The 13,248-nt window shown below is 41.4% G+C and overlaps 1 protein-coding gene across 1 annotated transcript; it reads left to right on the plus strand.

Moving 5' to 3' along the window:
* Positions 1-12,083: 12,083 nt before the first annotated feature.
* On the plus strand, positions 12,084-13,248 carry LOC128455123 (protein shisa-like-2A). The gene is made up of 3 exons (XM_053438787.1): positions 12,084-12,265; positions 12,738-12,874; positions 13,070-13,248. The coding sequence occupies exons 1-3, from the start codon at positions 12,084-12,086 to the stop codon at positions 13,246-13,248; spliced, it is 498 nt and encodes a 165-aa protein (XP_053294762.1).

Raw genomic sequence — 13,248 nt, forward strand, 5'->3', positions numbered from 1 at the left:
ATACTGCCAGACCCATTTCTCTATATAAGGACATCCCTTTGGTTATCATGAAGAGAGCGGTGTGCTGAACAGAGAACTTGAAGTTATAAGAAAGTTTTAATATGGCCCCAAAGGTAAAAAAGAAGAAGCTAAAATAATTGTGGGGAGGCAGAAGACACACTAGACACAGTTTTCCATAACGTGTCCTCCGGACTGACAATATGTAAATCAAATGGAGCCCGGGCTGCAGTAACTGAGGTTCGAATGCTGTGTCCCCTGAGGTTCGGACGGTGGCACACGTATAACAAAATGGATTAACATCAAAGTCGATGCCAAAAAACGAGTCGTAGAGAAGGGAAGAAAAAAAAGAAACAGGAGGAGGACAAAGAAAATCTGATAGGATGGCAGCAATTATTGGCCAGTCATCATTTGTCGGAATTTGTTCAAGGAGTGAGGGAGGAAGTGATGACCTTGACCAAGAACCGTCGCCCAGAGGTAATTTATTTCTTAATGTCTAAGATGATATTTGCAATTTCTTATGTCTTTTGTAATTAACGAGTGGATATTCAATCAGAACAAATTTCTATTTAAATGAAAATAGCCTTGCTGCTTGCAACAGGTCATTTATTGGGCTTAACAATATAGTTACCATCTTCAGCCACACAGTCCATTTCCCAGTCCTCTTTCCCAGACTCTGGAGTGAAGCAAATTACGACAGGAAAAGAAAAGATAAATGAAACCCAAATAGTTGATAAATAAAAAAATATGTGCATGCCTTATTATGTGTGTGGGTTTATGTGTGTGTGAGTCATTTGCTTCAGAAATATTTGGATAAACCCATGAGGAAAGGTGAATTCAATCACAACTTTATTCAGTATACATTCTGAAATAAGGCATTTTAACTTAGAATCATTAAAGACACTGCATCAAGGCATGGTGTGGCCAGCCCTGCAGCCCTGCCAGGAAGCCCCACAGTTGGGTGTGTTTCTGCTCCGGCTGGTTATGGGATGCCATGAGCCATAGGTTGTGCAGGACACAACATGCCAGGATACTTCTGCACCTTCTCAGGTTTATAAAGGAGCTTGCTTCCAGCTGTGTCCAAGCACATTCAACAACCCTTGAGCTGCCCGGATGTGCACTTGAGAGGTTTGAGGCTAGGCAACTTGTAACAGAATGATATTATATATTTATATATATATATAAGCTTAAGTTTATAAGCTTCCAATTAATCAGTTGAAATCAACTAGAGATGTGCCATTAGTTTGGAGTGACGGATCAATTAAAGGCCAATAAACAATTTAACAAAATCCTGAAAGGTTTCATTTCAATATGAACATTCTAATTTACTCTATTGTAAACTAAGTGTGTTCTCAACTGTTAAAGTTGATGATTTGAATTATGACAATAAATGATGAGGATTTGAAGCGCGTCAATTTCATGGTTATTTAATACATTTGGTCAATCCATTAGTAAATTAAATTATTGCTCTCTCTTAAAGCCTTTTTTTATATAAATAAATGGAGTTTTAATATTCTATGCATTTAGTTTAGAGGAAGTGTGTTTAGGACAGGTCCTTCTCCTAGATCTCAGCGTTCCCTTGGAGGACCGTATCAAGGAGGCCAACGAGAGGAAGAGGGCAAAGTATTCTGCGCTAGTAGATTAATTCAGAAGCAACAGGTGGCGAGCGAGGTGTGAGCCCATTGAGGTGGGATGCAGAGGGATCGCAGGCCAGTCTCTCTGCAGGGCCCATAACATGCTGGGGATCACAGGAGCCAGTCGGCGAACGGCAATCAAGTTGGCCACTGAGGCAGCAGAAGTAGCATCAAGGTGGTTGTGGCTCAGGAGAGAAGAGCCGGGGGAGGGGTGGCGCTACTTGGACACAAGCTGGGGCATTATGAAACTGAAAGGACAAATTGGAATCTGGTGGAATGCAAAGGGCTAGATAATTACTGGGAAACACCATTGAATGACCCAAGCCCCAGATCTCACCTGCAGGACTGAGGCGTGTGAACCCTGACCATCACCCTGATTTCACCCTTGTCCTACACAGTGCGCCACATCTAATTTCATTCCCATTTACAACAACACCCCACGTGTGGCACATGGGGGGGGGGGGGGGGGGGGACCAGAGGCGCTCCTGTTACGTTAACTTAACAAGCTTTCACATGATGGATGATATTACTCTAATTGTAATCCCAGATGCCACATCTGCTCTTAGGCTGCTGTGTAATCCCTGACCGCCTGCAGCTCAGGACGTGGACTCAGATGCATACAGAATAAACTGTAGCCTGAAATGTTAATTGCTAATACCGGTTCTTGTAACAATGCAAATCAGACCTTAAAAATGCCACAGGCAAGGTTAGTCCTAGATCAGTGAAAGGATAATCAAACCCATGAAAATGCCTCTACAGGTGTCGTGCTGCAGTTTTCACCGCAGTAAAAAGTAAAAGGGGACACAGGGACCTGCCTCAAAATCAAAAAGCTCTATAGAATGCTTGAAAGGCACAAATAGGCTCAGAGGATAGAGGAGTGGAGGTTAATGGATGGATGTTGAATTCAATTTCTGAGCTCAGCAAGTGTTACAGGACGATGAAATGGAAATGATGCAGTAGCTCATGCTCTGTCACACAACTGTCAATCGGTTAGGCTGACGTACAGAGTGTAAAAAGCGGAGCTACTTTATTTTCAATTTTTTCTCTACTTCTGTCGATTAATTAGTGTGTGTGTGGAAAGCATATCTTCTGAACAGTTTGTCTTATGGGCTTCACACTTGCCATGTGTATTGTTAAGGGCCAAAAGGAAGAGCATTCATCTCATTTGACATGGGAATATCGCAGATTGCTCGAATAACAGCTCATCTTTCACAGAGAAGAGGAGTTGGATCATTGTAAAATGCAGAAATTAACTGCACAACAGCCTTTAGCAAAGTTGTGTTCTACGCTGGTAGCTGAGGCTAATGCTGGTTAATTTCTTCAAGAAGAGGGTCATGTGATAGGACCCTGACGAATCAACAAAGGTTATATCAACACCGAAAAGGCCCAACCAGCAAGCGGATTTGGGTGTCACCAGTTCCAAACATCTCCGTCCAGATTAAAATCCCGCCCAAGAAATTTCAAACTAGGACGGGGGGCCAAGCTGCTTTTCAAAACGTCTCTAGAACTCCAGAGCAGTGTGGAGGCCAAATGTATCCCTGGTGTGAGCTTTTAAATGACGTTTGAAATACTGAGTGGTCTCCTCTCTGATGTGGGAGATTGCTTTTACACTTTGTGATTATCCTTCACCTTCGAGGAACCTTGCAGACAGCAGAATGAAAATGAAGGTAACTGAGAAATGATTGCTTGGACTTATTTAGCTTTTTACAAGAGGTGACATCGAGGTGCATGAAATCCTGCTGCTGAAGGCAGCATACAGTCGTCTCCAGGGGATATGGTATAAACTGTACAGATGTAAACCACCACACTGAGGAGAGGTTCACATACATCAGTGTTGTGCTGATTATTGCTGTCGCGTGTCAGTGCACAGTGATGGAACATGCTTACCAACTGTTGCCGACGGGCTGAGAGCGGAGGAGTGGAGGAGTGGCAGGTGAGGTAGGGGGTAGGGGGAAGAGATTGGGGCGCGGTGTGGTTGGCAGGTCTTGTTTTCGCCGATGTGATCAATCGCATCTCATGACACGTCCATGAAAGAGGAAGTGATGAAAGTGTGGTTCTCAGCAGGAAACCAGCACAGTGCGTTTGAAGTGGCGGATGTGCGGATCCCTTTCTGTCCGTGTGAGCCTGGCTCACGAACAAAGGTGTGCGCTCCAGCCGCCGTGTTGCTCCACAGTCCCCCACCCCTCCAACACTGGCAAATAATCTCTTTTCTTCTGCCAATCCCCCCCCCCCCCTGTTTTCTGGATGGGACAGGCAGAAATAATCTGGGATTAGAGCGAGCAGTCAGGCCTGGTGTGCCACTCATTCATTTTGATGGAGCGGACATGTTTAACATCCACAGGTCATCTGCTGGGCCTCAACATATTCCATTATATAGATCAAACTGGGGCAAAGTTTCAGCATATTTGGCAGCTTCGCATGCTAAACTGAGAAGAGGAATGAAATGTGGTGGAGCAGGTGGTTCCATCTTCATCCTCATCACGCTAAATGAATGTTGTGTGTAAATGCTGGCTGTTATTGACCTTTGCGGCTGATTGGAATGAGGGCATCCCATCCCTGCTTTTCAAAATGATGCTCAGATATCCAGGTTATTCCAGCATCACTGTTCCATATTGTGTGAAGGGAAACCGTCTCCGAAATGTGGCAGTCACTATTATTCAGCTTGACCAACGCTGCTCTCATCTCTGCTCAGAAATCCAGCGAATGATATTCATCTTTATTTTTACCTGACAGCCCCTTTGTATTACTTTGCCTTTTCGGTTGCTTCACCGACCACAGCCCATAATCTTCCGTTTCCAGAGAGTCAGTGAGTGGAGTTCAGCAGGATTCAGAGAATATGAGGAATGTTTCAAGGGAATTGCTGAAAATGCCGCTTTTAATGTTGACTCCCTTCACCCAGGATCTTCCCCTCTGCCTTGTCGCTGTAGCTGGCCCCTGATACCAGAACAAAATGGTCTCCATGTGCAATGATTTGCTTTTTGTTTGCGGTTCCAAGGGCAAAGTCTTAACAAGGAGAAGTGGCCATATAGCCTTGATACAGCACTTCACTGGAACCACTTGCCTGATAGGAATGTTCCATCTATTGCAGCTTTTAGGCTTATTCTGCTCATAAAGAATCATTTAAATCCACAATCTGTTGGGAGTTGTTTAACATCGTCTGATCTTTATTTTTACATTACCCCCTGAATGCAGTTGCAGTGTTAATCTGCTCTAAACTATTTGATATTTACAGCAAAAAGGAGTGAAGGAGATAAAGTGATCAAGTGGGCGAGTGACTTTACCGTTCAGCAGCTGCAGATTCTGAAAGGGTTCAAATATTAGCATTAAAGAAAACATATGTTTGTTTTGCGTCTGCTGAATGGGTAAATCAGCAACTGGGAGCTGACCACAGACTGTATATATAAGAAGAGCTATCACACTTGCATATGATTGTTTTTGTGAGCTGGCATTGGCTCCAGCCCCCCCTCTACCACAACCCTCAAAGGATAAGCGGCACAGATGGATGGATGGAGTGGATGATGAACAACCACATACATACTGCCACCTTGTTTTGCTCTGACGATGTGTCCTGGGCTTGCAGTACATTTCACAGAAGTAATGAACTCCCTTTTCAAAAGAAAATATTTCACCCTTCATCTCACCTTAGATTTATATTTGACAGCAAAAGGCTGGTGTAAAGGACGTACACCAATAATCAGCCTTTTAACACAGGGGTAGTGCCTCAGTCGATTTGATCACAGAACAGTGGTTGAGAAAAGTATTGAGTTCTGGTAACTGGAAAAGTTGCACAGGTTTTTCTCAAAGATTTTTTTCTCAGATCTGGAGATAGTTCTTTATGAATTCAACATTTCCGCCTCAAAGCGTGATCTAGCATATGTAGCTACAGGGGTTTGACAGAACTGGTTATTTACAGTGAGAATCATTTCTTCATTCAATAAAAAGATACGACAGTCAGATCTTAATGTATAAAGCTGCGCTGTACAGGAGGAGGAGTAAATATGATTAAAGGGATTAGCTTTTAAATTAACCGACAATCACATTAACCAACAATCACATTAAGAAATGGTAGATACTGTATGCTATGTGTTTTAATGGAAGTTGATAGTTTTGGGATGGCAGCAAACATCGCGATGATGAGAACTTCAAAAGGTTGAAGGAATGATGCACTGGAGGTAATGTTGACCTAGAATCCTTATCTGTGAATCTCATAAAATCCCATAATATGGTCTGTAACATGTATAGAGGAATATGAATGGAACATTCTATTAGAAATTCATGTTAACACTATAATCAGAATCATTTCTTATCTAGAATAAGGTCAACTGTCAGATTATTGGTATCCATGTAAACTGAGCTTTTATGTCTGTCCAGAATAGGAGTGTAATGATCCCACAGAGCCATGGTTCGGCTCTAACCTCGCTTTTTTCTTTTATTTCCTGTATTTTTTGGGAGGTTGGTTGGAGATTCTGAGATCTTTGGCTAATAATTATATTATATTATTATCAATTTAGTACGACTCAATTACATCATTATATTCGGGTATAACAGGAGAGGGATGAAGATTTCGGACCTGAGAAGATATATAATTAGAAAGAAACGAATGAAAACTATTATTTCTGTCACATGTACTTTGTGAGTAGGTGTGGATGTGAAACCTCACATTCATGTCACATTGGCAGCAGATTGACGGCTACAACTTGGTCCCATTTACATCACCTGACAGCTAAAGATGGTTTGTGATCGTAGGGTTGGTGTTGTCAGGGTAAAAAAATGTGCTTTGACAGTATGGCAGTATTTAATTACCTTTAACGAGACACTATGGATGATGTGAGGCTTCAGACATCTGCTGCCTTCAAAATAAAAGCAGCATGGGTAATAGGATCACTGTTGTGTCCTGTCAGTTTGTCTAGAGTCTGGAGTCTGGTGCTCCTCCATCATTTGAAGCCACTGTCTAAGCAGCTTACACTTAAAATCCACTCAACTCTATAGAAATGAAGCCAGAATATTGTGGAAACAAACGCTACCATGCAGCGCAGATGATGTGATTTAGAGTCTCTGCAGTAGCGATGAGGGGATCGCTACTGCTATTTTCTGCTATCTTGTTTTCCATATACTAACTCTCATGTCCTTGTCGTAAATTCAGCTAATGGACCTTTCTAGCATGGTCATATACCATGATGGCATGCTACCATCTTAAGTTACTTGATTCTGAAGTTCTTAGGGTTTGTAAGTGCTATTTCATATGTTTGGGTTATTATTCTCCAGTGTTAATTTTGGCAGCTATTTTTGATTTAGTCTTAGTCTTAGTCTTTTGACGAAAATGCATATTAGTTTTAGTCACCTTTATTCATTTTTATCCTTCTTAGTTTTAGTCTAGTTTTAGTCGACGAAAACAAATTACATTTTAGTCTAGTTTTAGTCGACGAAAACGAATTACATTTTAGTCTAGTTTTAGTCACATTTAATTGCCACATTAAACTCCTTTTCTTCCCTTCTCAGGCCCAGGGACCCTGTGTTTTGTCTAAAACTGCATAATAGTCTAGCTTGCAGTACTTAGGTTGTCCATTAGATATCCCTACCAACACAGCAACCTTTACTTTCAAAAGAGTAATTTTGACCCCTCTTCCCCCAAATAAAATTTGTCTGGAGACGCAAAACATGTTTGATAACAAAGCTAATAAAGTTTAATATAAAGTTATACTATACTAAACTATAGTTTGTTGCATTTACGAAATTATAGAACGACAATAAAGAAAACTCTTGACATTTTATTGCTATTTGTACCTCTTACAACAAAGGAAAACACAGAACACTTATGAAGAGAAGAAAATACACAGGCAAGTGTAAGCCTACTTTGAAATAAATTAAACACAGAACTTTTTAGGGTTATTTGAATAAGAAGTACCCTATTTTGAAATAAATAAAAACATATAGCTGCAGCCTAATAGCTTAAAAATATATATTTAGTTTTAAATGTGAAAACAAAAAGTGAGAGCAGGTTAGACTGGAGGCGGACACAGAAACTGAAGCTCGGTACAAACCACCTGCAGCTTCTGCTCTGATCAAGAAGCTGCTGCGCTGATCTCTGAGCAGCTGAGACCAGAGAAACTCTGTGTTTTCACTGTTGCCATAGTTAAGAAGCAGCCGGTTCACGTGAACGAGCTCAGATCTTGTGTCTCTGTACGAGTGAGCGGGGCGGGGGGCGGAGCCTCGGGACCGGTGCGCTATCTGGGGCCCAAACACACACACACACACACACACACACACACTCACACACACACACACACACACACACACACACACACACACACACACACACACACACACACACACACACACACACACACACACACACAGACACTCACTCGCCCGCTCCTGATACTTCATGACGGCCTGATACGATGATGTTTAAATAAATTATTGTGACTTAGTCAACCACCAACATTTTCGTCTCGTCTCGTCTTGTCAACGAAAGTTAAAACAGATTTAGTCATAGTTTTTATTTTCAAAGATCCCTTTTCGTTACGTCTTCGTCTCGTCTTCGTCATGGAAAAAAGATCGTTAACGAATATTTTTCGTCATCGTTTTCGTGAACGAAATTAACACTGTTACTCTCCCTCCTCGGAATGATCTTTGACCTGTGGGATAATATCTGACCTGCTAAGGGAGGGGCAAAGATCTAGCGGGTGACTTTAACTAAAGTTACTAAAAACATGTTCAGATTTAGGCATAGACCCTATGTGCTACGTCATTTTAGCTATAGTACTGTTGGCCACACCTCCTCTTTAAAAGGACTTGCCTTGCAGAGGCGAGCCAGATTTTCACTATTTGGCCTCTGTGATTTCTCCGGGCATTCCATGGTGCCCGTCTGACCTGTAATACTCTTATGTAATAAATATTATACTTGTAAGTACTGGGTCCTCTGAGAATTCATTCAACACCGACCTCGACAAGACTCTGCTGCCTGAAAGATGCAACATCCTTTCAGAACTCAGCCACTCCCCCTTTCCACGGATTCCAATGATTGGCCGGCCCCACCCCCAGACCCATCTGCTTTCCATCAGTCAATCTTTCCTGTTTTCTGTGCCAGATCGTCAAGTCTGTATTCCTAGCTATCCAGCGTCATGTCTTGTTTCTCTGCTCTGCCATCTTGGACCCTGGATTCCCTTTTTGCGTGCTCCCTATTGGATTTGTTTGCCCTTGTTGACTGTCTGCCTGGTTGTGACCGCTGCTCGTCCATTACACCTGATCTCTGGCTACTCCTAAACTGCTCAAGGGTCACGCTATTGGGTTGTTGTTTGCCATTTTGCGCACCCTGACATCAAGAGTCAGTCAATAATAATGTTTCATCCCATTTTATTGCCTCGAAGTGGCCGGAGGCATTGTGTTTTTGGCTTGTCTGTGTTTACATCAATACATACATACTGTATATACACCTTGAGTGATCATATTTAGCCTAAATGATTGATTACATTTAGTTAGTTTCTTTTTTAAATTCTGTCTATACATTTTTATTTTGTTCACATCTATATTTTAGAAAGTGCATTGTTGCATTTCCGTCCGTCCACATCTGAATTTTTAACAAATGCAACATAGAACAAAGGCATTACCAAACAGGAAGTGGCATTTTTTGGAGCATTATTCTGATAAAGATGCAGCTTGTCTTATTTGTGACATTGAGGTAGTAAATAAAGATTTTAAGCATTTTTTTTACGTAGGCAAAAACAAAAAAATTATATTGACTAGGAAAATGTTGCACCATAGTTATTTTCAGTCACTGTATTTACAGATAAAATGTCTCTTTGACTGATGACTGATGTTTAAACCTTACGGAGACAGGGTAATTAATGAAGAAGGATGGTGAGCAACTTGATGGTAGTTATATGTGAAAACAGTTCTTTAACGCTGAAGAACTTCAGAACGTGGGTGCAACAAAGTGTTTTGGCTTGGTTTCACCTTGTGAGTCAATTAAAGTGTGTGTGTGTGTGTCTGTATAGTCACAGCATTGTTCAATGATGGACGAGGAAGGGCAAACCACACATGAGTTATAACTCAAAAAGGGACCTGTTCAATTGATAAATCTGAATTATTTGGCCTTTCATGGAAAAAACTTCTGTGTTCATCATCCGATTAACTTTCATCTAACAGCTTGCCTCACAAACAGCTTAGAATTCAAACAGAATGCAATTTGTCAACGATCAAGGACACTGAGTGTGATTTATCAAGACACACTTTCAATCTTGATAACGCAACATCTAGAGAAATGTTTCTTCAAATCTGGTACAAACGTTCAATTGGACTTGGATTTACTGATTAGACTTCAATGGTCAAATTTCACAGTGACCTCAAATGAATAGAGAGAAAAATATATGTGGTCGGAAACTGCACTTGTCTGTGAAGGCATTAACTACAGTTGGTAAATGGAGCGATGCTTGTGAGGTATAGTTCAGGCAGCCACCTCGAGCTGCGCTGCTCCAATCATGTGACATACATCATGTGACATGCCTCATGTGACATGCCTCATCTGACATGTCTCACTCTCCACAATTATCTATAGTACACATCCATCCTAATAGTCGTTCTATGTAAGATGAGAACATTTCTCTCTTTGCTTGCCCCCGCTGCCGCGTCAGCATTGCTGCCAGTTGCGTCATCCCCTCCACCTCCCCGGCATTCACCTATAGGTAATATACATTTGCTCATCACTCCCATCATGTCTGTGTACTCATATCTGGGGGAGTGATGAAGTTGGAGCCTAGACGCTAACACTAACATTTTCTACTGTTGTAATACACATTTGAATGTGAGTTGTCTGACTGAACTCTAGTTATGATATCAAATTATTTATTATTGAAGACATGAACATGCATCAGTGTGATAAGAACAACCTTTTTGATCCTTCATGGGAAATGTACACACTACAATGTAGGGGATAATCTTATGCACTGAGGAATTGGACCCTCACATATTGTAATTAATGTTTAAGGGTGTAGCAAAATGTCAATCAAATCCCACACAATCCTGAGAAGAGAGAAAGCATAAACACCTGAGTGGGTGTACTGTAGTATGAATGCTTTTGCTGCATCACAGCTTATGATATTATCTGTACAAGTTGTTTGAGGCATCCACATAATCAAGATTTGATCATAAACGGCTCAACATTGTAGAATGTATTCCAAATGCTGACTGTGAATTATCCTTATAAAACCCCAATAAACAGGAAAAAAAGGGGAAATGCACCACAGGGGCAAATTCGTTGCGAACTGCTTTCCATTATGCGTGTAATTTATGTTATGAAGATGGAGATTTCCTACAGATCTTACAGATATCAAGTCAGTGTTCATTGCAGTGTTAAAGCTCAGAGGTGAGCTCTTAATCATAAAACCTGTCACGGACTGGAAAGTGTGTTCGAGACAAGAGACAATTTACTTGCTGTTTAATGTGGCAATTCTAATATCCACAGATTTGCAATTTTATAAATTGGAAAAATCATTTTATTATTATTATTATTATTTTTTTGAATTTACATTTTTTATTTGTACTTTTTTCTCAACACATTAACTGTGATTATGCCTGCAATTGAAATGTGATGTATTCTACGCTGCTCTTCTAATTTACTTTATCATGAAATGTATGTTTACCAAAAAAAAGAATTAAAAAAAACAAACAAAAACGGCTCAAGATGCCAACTTTTGACTCAGCCTTCTAGTCACAGGCTTATTTATTTGATTTAAAACAAAATGGGTTGGAATAAGGGCTGACTTGTTTTCAGTGGTTGCTGAAAGAAAAATGGATGCACCTGCATGTACCTGCACCGCACCACTGGGAAGGATCAAATCACATAAATCAAATTCTGATCACAGCTTGCTCTGCTTTCATCATAATGGTCTAGGCAAGGACTGAATACTAGCCTTTTTTCTACATTCCGCCCACAGGTATAAGAAAAACTGACAAAGTAAATCATGGTCCACCTTCATTATCACACACACACACTCACACTCACACACATATATACACACAGATACACACACACAAACACTCATCAATAAATACGTTTATATGTAACTCCCTAATATGTGTATATCCCTCTCCCTCTTCCTCTGCATGTCGCCATATATTTGTATCAACCTATACATAAATACATACATGTGAATATATAGAGACAGAGGGAGAGATGTGTATAAGTATAGCTCTTTATATATTAATATATACATACATATGGGTATATTCATGTGGAGGTGGAGGGAGAGAGAGAGCGCCAGGCAGACTGAAAGTTTTCCTCCTCCGTCCCTGTACTGTGCGGCTCATTCACGCAGCGGATGTTGAGACACGCGGGTGGAAGCGCACTTCTCTCTGAGGATGTGATGATGGTGTGATCTGTTCTCCGCCTCAGTCCACGGACCCCGGTGTTTTTGGTTTTCTCTCTCTCTTTCTGTGTGTGTGTGAGTAACCATGAGCGCTGACTGCAGCAGTTACCACAGCACTGACGGTGCGTTCGTGGACAGCTTCTCTTGCCCCAAACCTGGAAACGCCGCTGCCGCTGCCTTCTGCTGCGGCTTCAATGATGTTAAATACTGCTGCGATGATCCCAACAGTTTCTTCCCTTATGAGTACGGATACATGTGGTGGCTGAGGTAAGAGACATTTACTTTGGACAACAAAGTGTCTCGTTTCCTCTTTAATTGATCTCATTGTTATTCTTTTTTGTTTTACTCATTTTGTCACTTAATGGGAGATGCTGCAGTGGTAACTCATTCTCCTTTGATCAGTTTAAGTTTAAGAATTTCCTAAAACTGCCGCTGTTTCTTTACTGTTTGTCTGCTTGGCTTTGGAAATTTTAAAACCTTCCTCAAGCCCTGACTCACAGATATTCCCTTGAGATCCAGCACTTACCTCCACTACTCCAGTCTTAAGTGCTGATGTAAATCCCCTAATTTAGTTTTTTGTCTGTGTATACTTGTGTGTGCATGTGTGAAGAGGTAAACATCTGACTAGATTTGATCTTTGGTCTTTTTGTATTCTTTTATTTATCAAGAAAACAATTTAAACCTCTCTTCTCTTCTCTTCTCTTCTCTTCTCTTCTCTTCTCTTCTCCTCTCTTCTCAGTATCGGAGCACTGGTTGGTCTGTCCATTGCAGCGGTGGTCCTCCTTGCCTTTCTGATCACGGTGTGTGTCCTCTGCTACCTCTTCATCGCCTCCAAACCCAGTCGTCTTGACAACGGCCTACCCCTCAGGGTACCAGGTTAGTGTGAGTCTTGACTGTCTTAAGGTCACAATTAAAGATGGACGAGGACCTCCGGAAAGTCCTGAGTAAAGATAAATCTTTGCAACTAGCAGCATTTTCACGATTTAAATACCATTTTTTATTTTTGTCGTTCAGGATGTAAGTGATTTCACAACTTTGAATTTTGTGCAATCGTCCGTTTGCTTTCCAAAGGAGATGCCAGCGAGGGGTCCAGCCATTCGAGGGCGACCCGTGCCTCTGGTCCGCAGGGATTCAGGAAACACTTCACCAGGAAGCTGGACTGTGACAACCAGCCGCCGGACCCTGAGCGCCTGTTTCAGAGATGCTTCACAGCCACCGTCACCAGTGTGAAGGTGGAGAGTCCATCGTAG

The sequence above is a fragment of the Pleuronectes platessa genome, chromosome 13 (assembly GCF_947347685.1).
Source record: "Pleuronectes platessa chromosome 13, fPlePla1.1, whole genome shotgun sequence".
Classification (NCBI taxonomy): domain Eukaryota; kingdom Metazoa; phylum Chordata; class Actinopteri; order Pleuronectiformes; family Pleuronectidae; genus Pleuronectes; species Pleuronectes platessa.

Excerpts from the sequence above, each read along its gene's own strand:
- LOC128455123 (XM_053438787.1), top strand. The coding sequence starts at position 12,084 with ATGAGCGCTGACTGCAGCAGTTACCACAGCACTGACGGTGCGTTCGTG. Across the intron at positions 12,266-12,737 it reads GGATACATGTGGTGGCTGAG|TATCGGAGCACTGGTTGGTC; the intron begins GTAAGAGACATT and ends CTCTCTTCTCAG. Across the intron at positions 12,875-13,069 it reads CCTACCCCTCAGGGTACCAG|GAGATGCCAGCGAGGGGTCC; the intron begins GTTAGTGTGAGT and ends TGCTTTCCAAAG.